The sequence below is a fragment of the Sphaerodactylus townsendi genome, linkage group LG07 (genome assembly GCF_021028975.2).
Source record: "Sphaerodactylus townsendi isolate TG3544 linkage group LG07, MPM_Stown_v2.3, whole genome shotgun sequence".
NCBI classification, from domain to species: Eukaryota; Metazoa; Chordata; class Lepidosauria; order Squamata; family Sphaerodactylidae; genus Sphaerodactylus; species Sphaerodactylus townsendi.
In genome coordinates this window covers 20,842,828-20,855,205 of record NC_059431.1, presented here as the reverse complement: position 1 = coordinate 20,855,205, position 12,378 = coordinate 20,842,828, and the positions used below count along the sequence as shown (strand labels likewise).

Genomic DNA, 12,378 nt, shown 5'->3' with positions numbered 1-12,378 from the left:
AAATCATCGGTTTGTTTCCATTACGACGTATAAAAACTTGGCCACTGCTTCATATTGAGTCAAGTTATTGTTGTTCAGCAAGAGGATAATTTTTTCAGACTGGCATTTCAGTATATGATATTAGAAATGGCAGGCATTCTGTCCTAGATTTATTAAAGTCGTGGTGCGACCTCACCACTGTGTTCAGTTCTGGTCGCCACATCTCAAAAAGGCTATCGAAGAGATAGAAAAAGTGCAGAGAAGGGCAACGAGGATGATTGAGGGATTGGAGCACCTTCCTTATGAGGAGAGGCTGCAGCGTTTGGGACTCTTTAGTTTGGAGAGGAGACGTCTGAGGGGGGATATGATTGAAGTCTATAAAATTATGCATGGGGTAGAAAATGTTGACAGTGAGAAATTTTTCTCTCTTTCTCACAATACTAGAACCAGGGAGCATTCATTGAAAATGCTGGGGGGAAGAATTAGGACTAATAAAAGGAAACACTTCTTCACGCAACGTGTGATTGGTGTTTGGAATATGCTGCCACAGGAGGTGGTGATGGCCACTAACCTGGATAGCTTTAAAAAGGGCTTGACAGATTTATGGAGGAGAAGTCGATCTCCTGGCTACCAATCTTGATCCTCCTTGATCTGAGATTGCAAATGCCTTAGCAGACCAGGTGCTCAGGAGCAGCAGCAGCAGCAGAAGGCCATTGCTTTCACCTCCTGCATGTGAGCTCCCAAAGGCACCTGGTGGGCCACTGCGAGTAGCAGAGTGCTGGACTAGATGGACTCTGGTCTGATCCAGCAGGCAAGTTCTTATGTTCTAAACTATAGACTCATTAAATTTGCTTTCCTACTCAGAAGCTTATGACTGTCTCAAAAAAAAGGCACTAGGATTTCAAAATATTTACATACCAAAAACACATTTTCCAATCATGGGAATTCAGTGTGGGTATTCAGGATAGTGAAAACCAAGACAGGTTGTGAAGAGCTCCTGAAGGGTCTTTGTGAATGAGGTGAGTGGGAAAACATATGGCAAATGAAGTTCGGTGGAGGTAGGAGTAAAATTATTCACTCTGGAACAAAAAACCCGACTATAAATATATGCTGACTAACACTGACATTGAAAGAGATCTCGGGGCTGTAGGAAGTTCAAAGAAAATAATGACTCCGTGTGGAGCAGCCATGAAAAAGCTCCGTGCTGTGGATCATTGGGAAAGGAACGGAAAATAAAGAGACCTGTATGGATCTATGGTGGGGCCTCGTTTGGAACACTGTGTGGAGTTCTTGGTCACTGTATCTCAAAAAGGATACTGCAGAACTAGAAACAGTACAGAAGAGGGCAATCAAAATGATTAAGGGGTCAGAGTACCTTTTGTATGAGGGAATGCAGAAGAGTGTGGGACTTTTTAGTATAGAAAAAAGGCAACCGAAGTGGGACAAGATGGAGGTTTACAAAATTACGTATGGGGTGGAAAAAGCGGGTTGAGAGAACTTTTATTTCTAGTATTGTTCATCATATTGGAGCGTAGGGGTGCCCTACAAAATGAACGAGGGGGGAAGAATTAGGACTAATAAAAGGACACTTCTTCAAGCAACGTGTGATTGGTGTTTGGAATATGCTGCCACAGGAGATGGTGATGGCCACTAACCTGGATAGCTTTAAAAGGGGCTTGGACAGATTTATGGAGGAGAAGTCGATCTATGGCTACCAATCTTGATCCTCTTTGATCTGAAATTGCAAATGCCTTAACAGACCAGGTGATCGGGAGAAACAACCGCAGAAGGCCATTGCTTTCACATCCTGCATGTGAGCCCCGAAAGTATTCCGGTCCACTGCAAGTAGCAGAGAGCTGGACTAGATGGACTCTGGTCTGATCCAGCTGGCTTGTTCTTATGTTCTTATGTTCTTAACGAGCAATAGACCCAGGATGAGCAAAAGGAAATACTTCTTTGTTCAACAAGTCATTGAATTGTGGGATTCACTGCCAGTGATGGAGCAGTGGCCATGGGCATAGATGGTTTTGAGAGGAATTTAGACAGATTTATGGAGGCTATATCAGTGGTGGGATTCAGCAGGTTCACACCACTTCGGCAGAACCAGTTGTTAAAACGGTGCTTGTAAACAATCAGTTGTTAAATTATTCTAATCCTACCACCAGAACCAGTTGTTAAATTATTGGAATCCCACCACTGGGCTATATCCCTCAGTGGCTACTCGCCATAGTGATGAGTGGGAATCCCCACATTCAGAGACAGTAGGCCTCTAAATTGTTAGTCAGAAAGCCTCTAAATTCAGAGTCTATTAGACTCTAAATAGGAGACAGCATGTAGGGAAGCTCTTGGTCTCTCTGTCCTGTTTGTTGGTCTTCTGAGGCAACTGGTTGTTCACTGTGAGAAACAAGATCGACCACTGGTCTGATCCAGAAGGCTCTTCTGGTATAAGAAAAAGTTAGGAATTTGTCTTTTTGTCAATAGAGTTTCTTTGTCTGCTTTTAATAGGGTGTCAATGGCGCAGTTCAGTATCCCATGGGATTCCTAAAGGAGGCTTTTAAGCTTGTTCGTGAAAGGGGAGGAATATGCATTGCAGATGAAGTAAGTATGGGAAGACAGCTCCCCTATACAGAAGAATGTATGTATTGCATCGTGCACAATCGGCTCCTATATACTGACGTTTCCTGTTCTTTTCGCACAGACCTTCCCACTCAGTTTAAAAAAGTAAGGAAACCCTTTTGGACAGGGGAGGTCATTGGGTGCCCTGTATGCTTTTCATCTGCAAGGATCGACATGCCAATCTTTGCCTTTTGACTTCAGCTCTGCTTGTATTTTCAAAATACTTGTAGGAAAGCATTCAGAAAATGAAGAAAATGGCTAGTTTTATAAAAATGTGAATTGTGAGGAGACTTCAAAAGCTTGGCCCTGAGCTGTGTTTCATAGTTGTGTCCTGACTACGCTGATATCGCAAGCCACACAAATTCTAATTTTCTGCTTCCTTTCTAACAAACATTTTCCAATCATGCGCACCAAAAGGTCACACAGAAAAACATCCTCCCAGAACATTTGCTGATTTTACTGCAGCTGTATTTCATACAATGATATTTCACTTCTCTGTGTGAAGGAAGGATAGTGCAGTGAAGAAACTACCTAAATGGGAGCAAATACTTGCATGTTGGTAGAAACTGTATGTTGGGGGGAAACTGAATGACAATTAAAACAGAGATTTTAAGCTGAAGCAAGTCTTTCCTTCAAAGTGCTCTTTTGGTGCCCTCTGCTGACCTTCATTGAGCTTGTAAGAGCAGATGCAGCTATGAAGGTCTGAGGCTTACTGGAAGAGCATCACCTTTGCTCACAGAAGTTCAATTTCTAGTTAAAAGGAGCAGGTGGGAGGTATGTGAAGGACCTGCGACGCTGGAGAGCCACTGCCAGTTAAGTTAGGTAACACTTAGCTTGACAGAGCAATGGTCCGACTCATTTATGTAAAGATCAGTAGCTGAGAGATTGCAACAGGAATGGTCATTTGAACAAATTTATGTGTGTCATAGTGCCATTAAATGGAAATGCAGTGAAGTTTTTCCTTTCCTACTGTAAGGGAAGGAAGATACTAGTACTTAGTATCAGTGGCGTGAGAGGTTAAGAGCTCGTGTATCTAATCTGGAGGAACCGGGTTTGATTCCCAGCTCTGCCGCCTGAGCTTTGGAGGCTTATCTGGGGAACTAGATTAGCCTGTACACTCCCACACCCGCCAGCTGGGTGACCTTGGGCTAGTCACAGCTTCTTGGAGCTCTCTCAGCCCCACCTACCTCACAGGGTGTTTGTTGTGAGGCGGGAAGGGCAAAGAAATTGTAAGCCCCTTTGAGTCTGCTGCAGGAGAGAAAGGGGGGATATAAATCCAAACTCTTCTCTTCTTATTTATAAGGTTGCAGGAACAGGAACTCTGTGCCTTGCTGAGAAGATAATGATATTCCTGCTCAAATAATTTGTTTTTTAGTTGAAGATAAATCTCATTGTCAGTGAGCATGAGCAAGAAGTCCCAGGAAAGGCCCAGTGAGGAGATCTTAGCCTCGATTAGTAGCTACCAGTCGGAAGTCTCGAGTTCACGCATCACATGTTTGACCAGACTGTGGGGGTCGGAATGGAAACAGGGGCGTACCCAAAATTTGAAGGTGGCGGCCCATGCCCTGGTTTCCCAAATGTGCTGTCCCGTTTCAAGGCAGAGGACTGTGTAGGTAACACAGTGTGGAACTCCAAAGATTTTATATAAGAAGCTGGGCTGCAACTGTTCAAGCTTGGGATTCATGCGTAGGAATCCAGATTCACTTCTGTGCCAAATTTCTGAGAAGGTTGGAGAGAAACATTTGATGGAAGTCTGTAAGAGATCTGTTGATGGGAAAGTTCAAATTCAGACTACATCTTGGGCCCTAATTTAAATTAGCATTTCCTGCTGAGAAAGGAAATCAGCCTTTTTAAACTTTTAAGCGAACTGTGTTTGAATTTGTTCTTGGAAGGTTCAGACGGGGTTTGGTCGCACGGGCAGCCATTTCTGGGGATTTGAAGGACACGGCGTGGTGCCTGATATTGTTACCATGGCCAAAGGGATTGGCAACGGCTTCCCCATGGCAGCACTCGTCACTACTGCAGGTAATGGGAGAGGGGGAGGGGAAGCTTACTGAAAACTTTGCTTTAAATCTAGCACTGTATGATGAATTGTGTTTCTCTGTGGTGGAACAATGAGTGGATCCCTGGATCTGGCATAAGGGTTCTAATTTAAGGTGACCACATGGTCACCTTTGTAAACCGGGACGAGCGGGTAGGCGGCCGTGTGCGCACGCATGTGCGCGCATGCGTGCGCGGCCGCAGGAGCGCACTGCCTTCTGGGGCGCTCCCGTTTCCCTCCCTGTGACAGTGCGCTCCTGCGCATGTGCACGCGGCCGCAGGAGCACCGCTTTCTGGGGCGCTCCCGTTTCCCGCCCTGTGACAGTGCGCTCCTGGGAAACAGGAGCACCCCAGAAGGCAGTGCGCTCCCGTCTCTGGGGCGCAAGGCAGTGCAGGAGCCTCCCCCGCGCAGCCGCAGGAGCACACCATGTAACAGGGCGGGAAACGGGAGCACCCCAGAAGGCAGTGCGTTCCTGCGGCCGCACGCGGGCGAGGCTGCCGCACTTCCTTGCGCCCCAGAAGGCAGTGCGGCAGCCTTCCAAAAATCGGGACGCTTGAAAAAACCCGCGGGATGCGGGACAAATTGTTTTAAGGCGGGACTGTCCCGCCAAAAGCGGGACGTCTGGTCAGCCTATTCTAATTCAAAGGTGGGGTGATGGCATCTCTTTTTGGGCTTCATCCAAGATCCAACTACGAATCAGCACCAGCTTTAAATTCCTTGAAGTACTTTAAAAGAAATAGAAGTACTGAAAAAGCCTTGTAGACTGCCTCAGTACTGCAGTCGAAGCTCTGTTCAGGACCTGAGTTATCCCGATGGAAGTCAGTTTCAGGGAGCTGACTCAAGGTTGACTCAACCTTCCAAGGTCGGTAAAATGAGTTCCCATCTTGCTGGAAATAAAGTGAAGATGACTGGGGAAGGCAGTGGCAAACCACCCCATAAACATGATCTGCATAGTAAACGTCACGATGTGATGTCACTCTGTGGGCGTCAGGGGAATGGTATCTAGTTTGTTGAGATGCATTCCTAACTCAATACAATAGCTACAAGATATATGTAACCAGTCTGCTGTATGTTACCACTGCTGTATTGGGGCATTCTTTCCTTGATCTTTGCTTTATGGCTTCATATGCTGAGTAGATAACTAGGCTTACCCCTGACACTTTTGGTCTCATGGGAAATGGGATGTTTCCATTGTCCTGTGGGGGCAGGAGGCCAGATGGCTTTATCTCTATCTATCACCAACCTTGGGGTGCCTCGGCTCCCAAATAACTCTTTCTCACATTCTTTGGGAAAGCGGGAGGGGGGATCAACTTCTGAATAAAGGGGATATCAAAAACCAGACTTGCCAGAATTGGCTTTGTCAAGCTTGGTGCTTCAGTGCTGCTCAATAAACCCTGCTGATCAGCAATACACAGTCTACTTATTGCTTCAAGGTTTGAGACCTATCAATGGGTCAGTAATGACCTGTTGCTAGTCCAGGGGACGACCTTTACCTTGTAATGAAAAAAAAACACCCACTTCCGTTTCTTTCTTTCTTTTTTTAGAAATTGCAGGTTCTTTGGCTCAAGGCGTGCCCTTTAACACATTTGGAGGAAACCCCATGGCCTGTGTTGTTGGATCTGCAGTTCTGGATGTAGGAAAATTCCTGGGGTCTATTTCTTATATTAATTACCTGTAATGCCACTATAAATATTGTTGCATGCATCTCTCTCTCCTTCTCCCCCTCCTCCAATACTCTTGTTATTATTGCTAACATTTTTGTCATCGTGCAGAGATCTGCTGTGAATATTGGGACTCCAGGGGGTGCACACAAAGTCTCGCTGCCTTTTTATTCATTTGAGGGGCCCAGGCGGGGGTGGGTGGGGGGAGAGATACTGTGTCCATGTTTCTTTGCTATTGCTGAGTTCTCTCTTCTGTCCCAATGAAGAGGGAAATCTGGGTAGCAAGCTGGAGTCCCCCAGACAGGTCAGTGAAGATTCAGAACTCTGGATCAAGTTCTTGTGTGTGTAAAGTAAACACCCCTTCAGCATGTCTGATGTTTTCTTTCCTACACGTTTCTGTGTGACCAGGCGATAGAGGAAGATGGCTTGCAGAAAAACTGTGAAACTGTTGGAACTTACCTGCTGCTACAGCTTGCCAAGCTCCGGGATGAGTTTGAAATCGTTGGAGATGTCCGTGGCAAAGGTCTTATGATTGGGATCCAGATGGTGAAAGATAAGGTCAGGAATCCACTGCTTGGGTCTTGACTGGGCGTTGCTCCTTGTTCTTATATGCCTCCCTTACCCTTTGCAGGACATGAGAAGCTGCTAGTTGGGGTAAAGCTGGGACAGGGGATCCCCGCAAGCCCAGTTCTGCAGTTTTTGGTGCACCATTACAATACTTGCAGTGAAAACCTGGACATGATGAAAGGTAGCTCCGGGAAAGGCTGAAAACTCAATGGTGTTACCACAGAGTTTCCGGCATTTCCTAGAGCTACCTTCCTGGAAACTATGGTTTTGTAAGGATCTGGTACTTCAGTCAGTAATAAGACTCAAGGTAGGTTCAAGAGCTTTATTCAGAACTGTGTCAGCCCGTCGGTCAGACAGCCAAAACTGAGGTTTCACTCTCTGACCCCGGTATATACCTAAAGGTTACAGTTTGACTCAACCCACAATTCCCTCCACTCTCACATTCCCATAATATCAGCATGTGAAAAGACACTGAGAAAGAGGCATTGTTTTGGGACAGGCAGGTTACTCCTTCAGGAAGGCAGATAAGCAGTACAGTTGAGTGCTATTGCTAGTTACTCGCAGGCAAAGAAAGAGGCCCCATGGCCTTGGGCAATGATCACGGCTGGGCCATCCGCAGCAGAGCTGTGTACGTTCAATTTGCCAGGCCAAGGATGGCACAGGCCTGACAGGTTTGCATTACCTTTTATATGGCTTTACCATAGAGGTTCCTGTGATTCCTAGAGCTACCCTATGTCACTTCCAGGTTTACACTGAACAGGCAATAATTGTGCATGTGCCCATTGGCCCAATGTCTCCACCCCGCAGTTTGGCAACCCTAAGCCTGAATCGCTTGGAGAGTCTCAGCACCGGGAACACACATTTCTGGAGTGATCAGTGCTGGCAAGCGCTCAGGCTATAGTTAAGCACAGACCCTTTGGTAATGGACAAATGGCACATGAGAAGTAATTTTGGAAGCTTCCTGATTGGGACACATGCACATTGGGAGGTAGTACAGCGCCTGCCTGTGACAACCACTGGTAGTGCAACCTGTAAAGCACCGGCTTCCTTAAGATGGGAACAGCTTCTCTGTCAGTGATGTTGCCAGAATGTTACCTAGCCAGGCATTCTGTACCAAAGTGGGGAGTGGCTGCATCACCCATGTGTAGTTGCTGGCTCCAGGATGTCAATTGAAGCCTTTAGTTATTGCTTCCATGCAAAAGTCCAGATACTTATGCTCCACTGAAGTTTAGGGCTGGACACAAAAAAGCCATTACACTGAGTTTGCAGCCGACTGGCCAGCCTAAGATCAGGATGTGGATCTTTCATGTCTCTCTTTTGTTATTAGCTGCTTTCCTGTAGTTAATCTGAAAGGAATCACGGAAGAAAGTGGTAAAGTGAAGATTGATCTTTGTTCACAGGACAGTCGCCAGCCCCTTCCAACTGAGGAAATAAACGAGATCCTTGAAGACTGCAAAGACATGGGGGTGCTAATTGGGAAAGGAGGAGTTCATGTTCAGGTACTATTACATTTCCGGGAGACGTGTTCAGCTGCAAAACCCCTTGGGTGCTGAGCAAAGGAGCGTGGCTTCGCTGCTTTAAACATGCAAAAGGAAATAAAAAATGGACCGATTCCTGCACCTTAAGATATTTAGGGGCCACATGCTCACCAAATGGGCACAAGGAAGAGGGCAATACAAGGAAACACTTTCGGCAGCAGACCAAGTTCGTGGCCCAACGGCAGACATAGCAGGGCAAGCAGAAAAGCCCTTCCTGGGCAACAAGACAGGAAATAACCAGATGCCGCGCGAAAAGGGATGCTGAACTGCATGAAACACGGAAATAGCTGCCTAATATTTTTATTTGATGTGTACAGTTGGGGCTTGATTAAACCAGCAGTTCTCAACCTGTGGGTCGCGACCCCTTTGGGGGTCGAACGACTCTTTCACAGGGGTCGCCTAAGACGCTCTGCATCGGTGTTCTCCATCTGTAAACTGGATAAATGTTAGGGTTGAGGGTCACCACAACGAGGAACTGTATTAAAGGGTCGTGGCATTAGGAAGGTTGAGAACCACTGGATTAAACTTTACAGTTTAAAATCACTATCTGTGAAATCTGTACATAAGGTCCAAGAAAAAAATAATGGCTTGCTAAACAGAACAAATGTTCCTATGTTACTGGAGGCAAGAATGGCTAGATCATGTTGTGTGTGTAAGTGAGAATGAAGTGGGGGGGGGGGGGCATTCAGAATAAGTCCAGTTTTGCTGCATCAGAGCAAGAGCCATCCTACGCAGCAAGCTATTGGCAGCCTACTACCTGGGCATAAAAGCATAAGAACAGATCACCAGGAGTCCACCTAGTCTAGCATACTGTTTCACACACCCTGTTGTCTGGGTAACCTGGAACAGGGCATAGAGACTGAGGCCCTTTCTGCCATTTAACCAGCATTTAATCCATGAGAGGCCCAGTTCGCTTATCTTGCAATTGCTAAGCTTACTCAAGAATCTTTTGTGAAGTACCTTGTCAAAAACCTTTTGGAAGCCCAAGTATTATGACGACTCCCGGGTTGCCCTTATTCACATTTGCCAGCCTCTTCATAAAATTCCAAGAGGTTGGCGAGGCGGGCCTTCCCTTAGCAGAAGCCAGGCTGATTTTCCTTTAGCATCCCTTGTTCTTCGATGTGCTTAACTCTTCAATAATAACTTCTGCTAACAGGAACTGACATTAGGCTAACTAGCTTGTAATTTCCTAGATGCCCCCCCCCCCCCCCCCAGCCTCCCATTTAAAAACTGAGTGGCAACCAAGCCCCCTTTTCTTTGGTACTCAGTATTTCACAAGATGCACAGAACAGCTCCAGAAAATGTTTTTAACCAATTGCATAGAAAATAGCCGAGAATATCCGAATGTACATCCTTTGCACTGAGATACAGCAGCTGCTTTTCCCCACCCACCTTCAAATATCACTTTTCTCTCTCTGTCCACAGACATTTAGAATTAAACCACCAATGTGCATCACTAAGGAAGACGCGGACTTTGCAGTGGAAGTTTTCCACACAGCTTTAACCAGGCACAAGGAGAGAATGGCGACAGCAAAGTAGTATTTCGGGGATCGTGAACTGCACCGGACGTCACTGAAATGCCTCAGTGGTTTTTTCATTGGTTCTGTAGCAAGAAATGATCCAATTGGCAGGAAGCAGGAAATAGGGGAAGAGGCATTCAAGTGGCAGAGGCCTGATTCCATGAGATGTCCATGTAGCTATACTATAGAGGGATTTTAACTATCCAATTCTGATAATGACTGATTTGGATGGGGAGATGAAACTCTCCTTTCCCTCAGCCAGCTGATTAGTGGAATCTGAGCTCTCTCAAAAGCCTGCACCCATTCCATCAGCCTATGTGTTTGACCCTGAGAGCAATACAGATATAGCATGTCTGACATTTACTGTAAAAAATAGGTGGGGTGATTGTGCTCTTCCAATACCGGTCTTAAGCAAGGCTCCTGGGATAACCTTTTAATAAAAATAATACGGCTGGCCTTTGATTCTGATTTAATAAAAACAATACAGCTGGCTTCTAGCCTTATATTTAGCCATTTCCCAGCATGTACCTGCAGCCTCACATGAGCTATTTTGAATGTTTAAGGGCAGAATTTACAAATAATGAGGCCGAGGATTGGGGGTGGGGGGTGGGGGGACACTGTAAACACATTCTCAGGTAAAGAACTATGGCTCCATGCTGAAAAGGAAGGAAATGTGAAAGTTAGTGGAATCCACCCTAAAGTGTTTACCTGTGACATGTCAGTTCCTCCACTGAACTAAAGATAAGTTCAGATAGAAGATCCAATTTGATCCTTGCAAAAAGCTTGTTGGACAAGTCAATGAGAAAAATCACAGGCCTGTGAGCCAGAAACTCCAATCTAATAACGCCACACTCAATTCTGTCCCCCACCCACCAATATTTTGTACCAGCAAGAGGGAACGATGGAGCCTCTACTTGTTTTCTCTAGATGAATGAATACGCAATTCCAGGCCATAGACGATGTAAAAGGTTTCCTGTGCTACAACAGTAAGCAGATCAAAAGGGGAGATAAGTGAATCAGTGGTCTAGAAAGGAACCGGATGGCTACAAGATGGTGGAGAAATGTTTAAATAAAGGAATAAACGAACATGAATATTTACATGTAACTATCGTATAATAAAACTGCAATGTACACTAAAATAATTTATTTCTTCATTCCTGTACATATTTATCTTTGCAAGTCTGTATAGGTATGAGGAAGACCCTCTTGGTGAGCACCTGTGCTTTTTGGGAGCGGCCAAGAAAGGGGCCAGGCAAAACACAGCCAATCGTCAACTTTAAAAAAGAAAGACCCGTGACGTGAATAATGTTTCCTTTCCCAGCGAATGTGACTGGGACCAGTCTTGTCTCTCTTTGGGCCACCAAAGTCCCTCTGAGGGTTATGCAGCACTGCACGCCAGCTTTCCTGCCAGGGAGCTCTATCTGTTTTTACGTTTTTCTTTTCTGCTTCGGCTGCTCACCGCTCCATCTGTGTCCGGGGCCTGCATCGCCTTGGCGTGGCCCGTTGTTTTCAAATGGTCAAACAGTTTATTACGCGACTGGAATTCGCAATGGCAGGTGACGCACCGGAGAGAAGTTTCGTTCTGGAACCAGAGAGGGAGGGGGGGAAAAAACAGCAAGCCATTTTGTTAATACTAATAATACACAACCTCCTACTAAACCCACAAGCATCAATTTGATCACAAAGACTTCCTGCTCACGCAGTGACTTATTCAGACTGAGCTCCAGTCCACTAGAATCACCTGTGCTAGGCAAAGTGCACAGTCCCACAAAGAAGTGTCTTTTACTCTCACCAGTACCACAATTCATTCAGGCCAAAATTGCTCATCAGGCCCGGAGCCTGTTGCCATTAGCAACCAGGAAGCTAAAAATAAAGCCACAATGGTCACAGCCAATTGTGCTCTAGCACTCATCCTTTGAATGAGAAGACTTCTGCTAGCTAGAAGTCCATGCAAATGGCTGCAAAAGCCTCTCCCCTCCCGCAATTTAAGGACTCCTATAACTTCTACACTTCGCAGAAGCAAATCCCATATTATTTGTGGCATGAGGAATTCTTTCCGTTTGTCCTACCCTGAACCTACTGCCTATTAGGTTGGTATACGGACCTATCAGGCTGACATGGTGGAAGGTGCCGTTTAGTTCCACCCAACTTATGGCAACTTCGTGGGGTTTCCAAGGTAAGAGATGTTCGGAGGTGGTTTGCTATGGCCTGCCTTTCCATTTAATCCTGAACCCTTCCTTGGTTGTCTCCCATTCAATACTAGCCAGAGTGGCTCTGCTTGGTTTCCACAACCGGGCTAGCCTGAACTATCCCGAATCATCTTCAAGGTGTGGGTTGAAGAGGTATGGGTTTTGACCTTCAAGGCCTTACGCGGCCTGGGACCCTCGTACCTTCGGGACCGCATTACCCCATATGTCCCAGCTCGGCCTCTGCACTTGGCAGAGGCCAATTTACTG

At 46.0% G+C, this 12,378-nt stretch overlaps 1 protein-coding gene across 1 annotated transcript in view; it reads left to right on the top strand.

Moving 5' to 3' along the window:
* The window catches only part of AGXT2 (alanine--glyoxylate aminotransferase 2), a 28,259-nt gene extending 17,198 nt beyond the window's left edge, over positions 1-11,061 (top strand). Inside the window, exons 9-14 of the mRNA XM_048504260.1 lie at positions 2,485-2,577; positions 4,488-4,620; positions 6,181-6,269; positions 6,706-6,855; positions 8,265-8,363; positions 9,828-11,061. Of these exons, the coding sequence (XP_048360217.1) occupies positions 2,485-2,577; positions 4,488-4,620; positions 6,181-6,269; positions 6,706-6,855; positions 8,265-8,363; positions 9,828-9,941 (678 nt within the window). The 3' untranslated portion in view covers positions 9,942-11,061. The remainder of the gene's footprint in view (positions 1-2,484; positions 2,578-4,487; positions 4,621-6,180; positions 6,270-6,705; positions 6,856-8,264; positions 8,364-9,827) is intronic.
* The last annotated feature ends 1,317 nt before the right edge of the window (positions 11,062-12,378 follow it).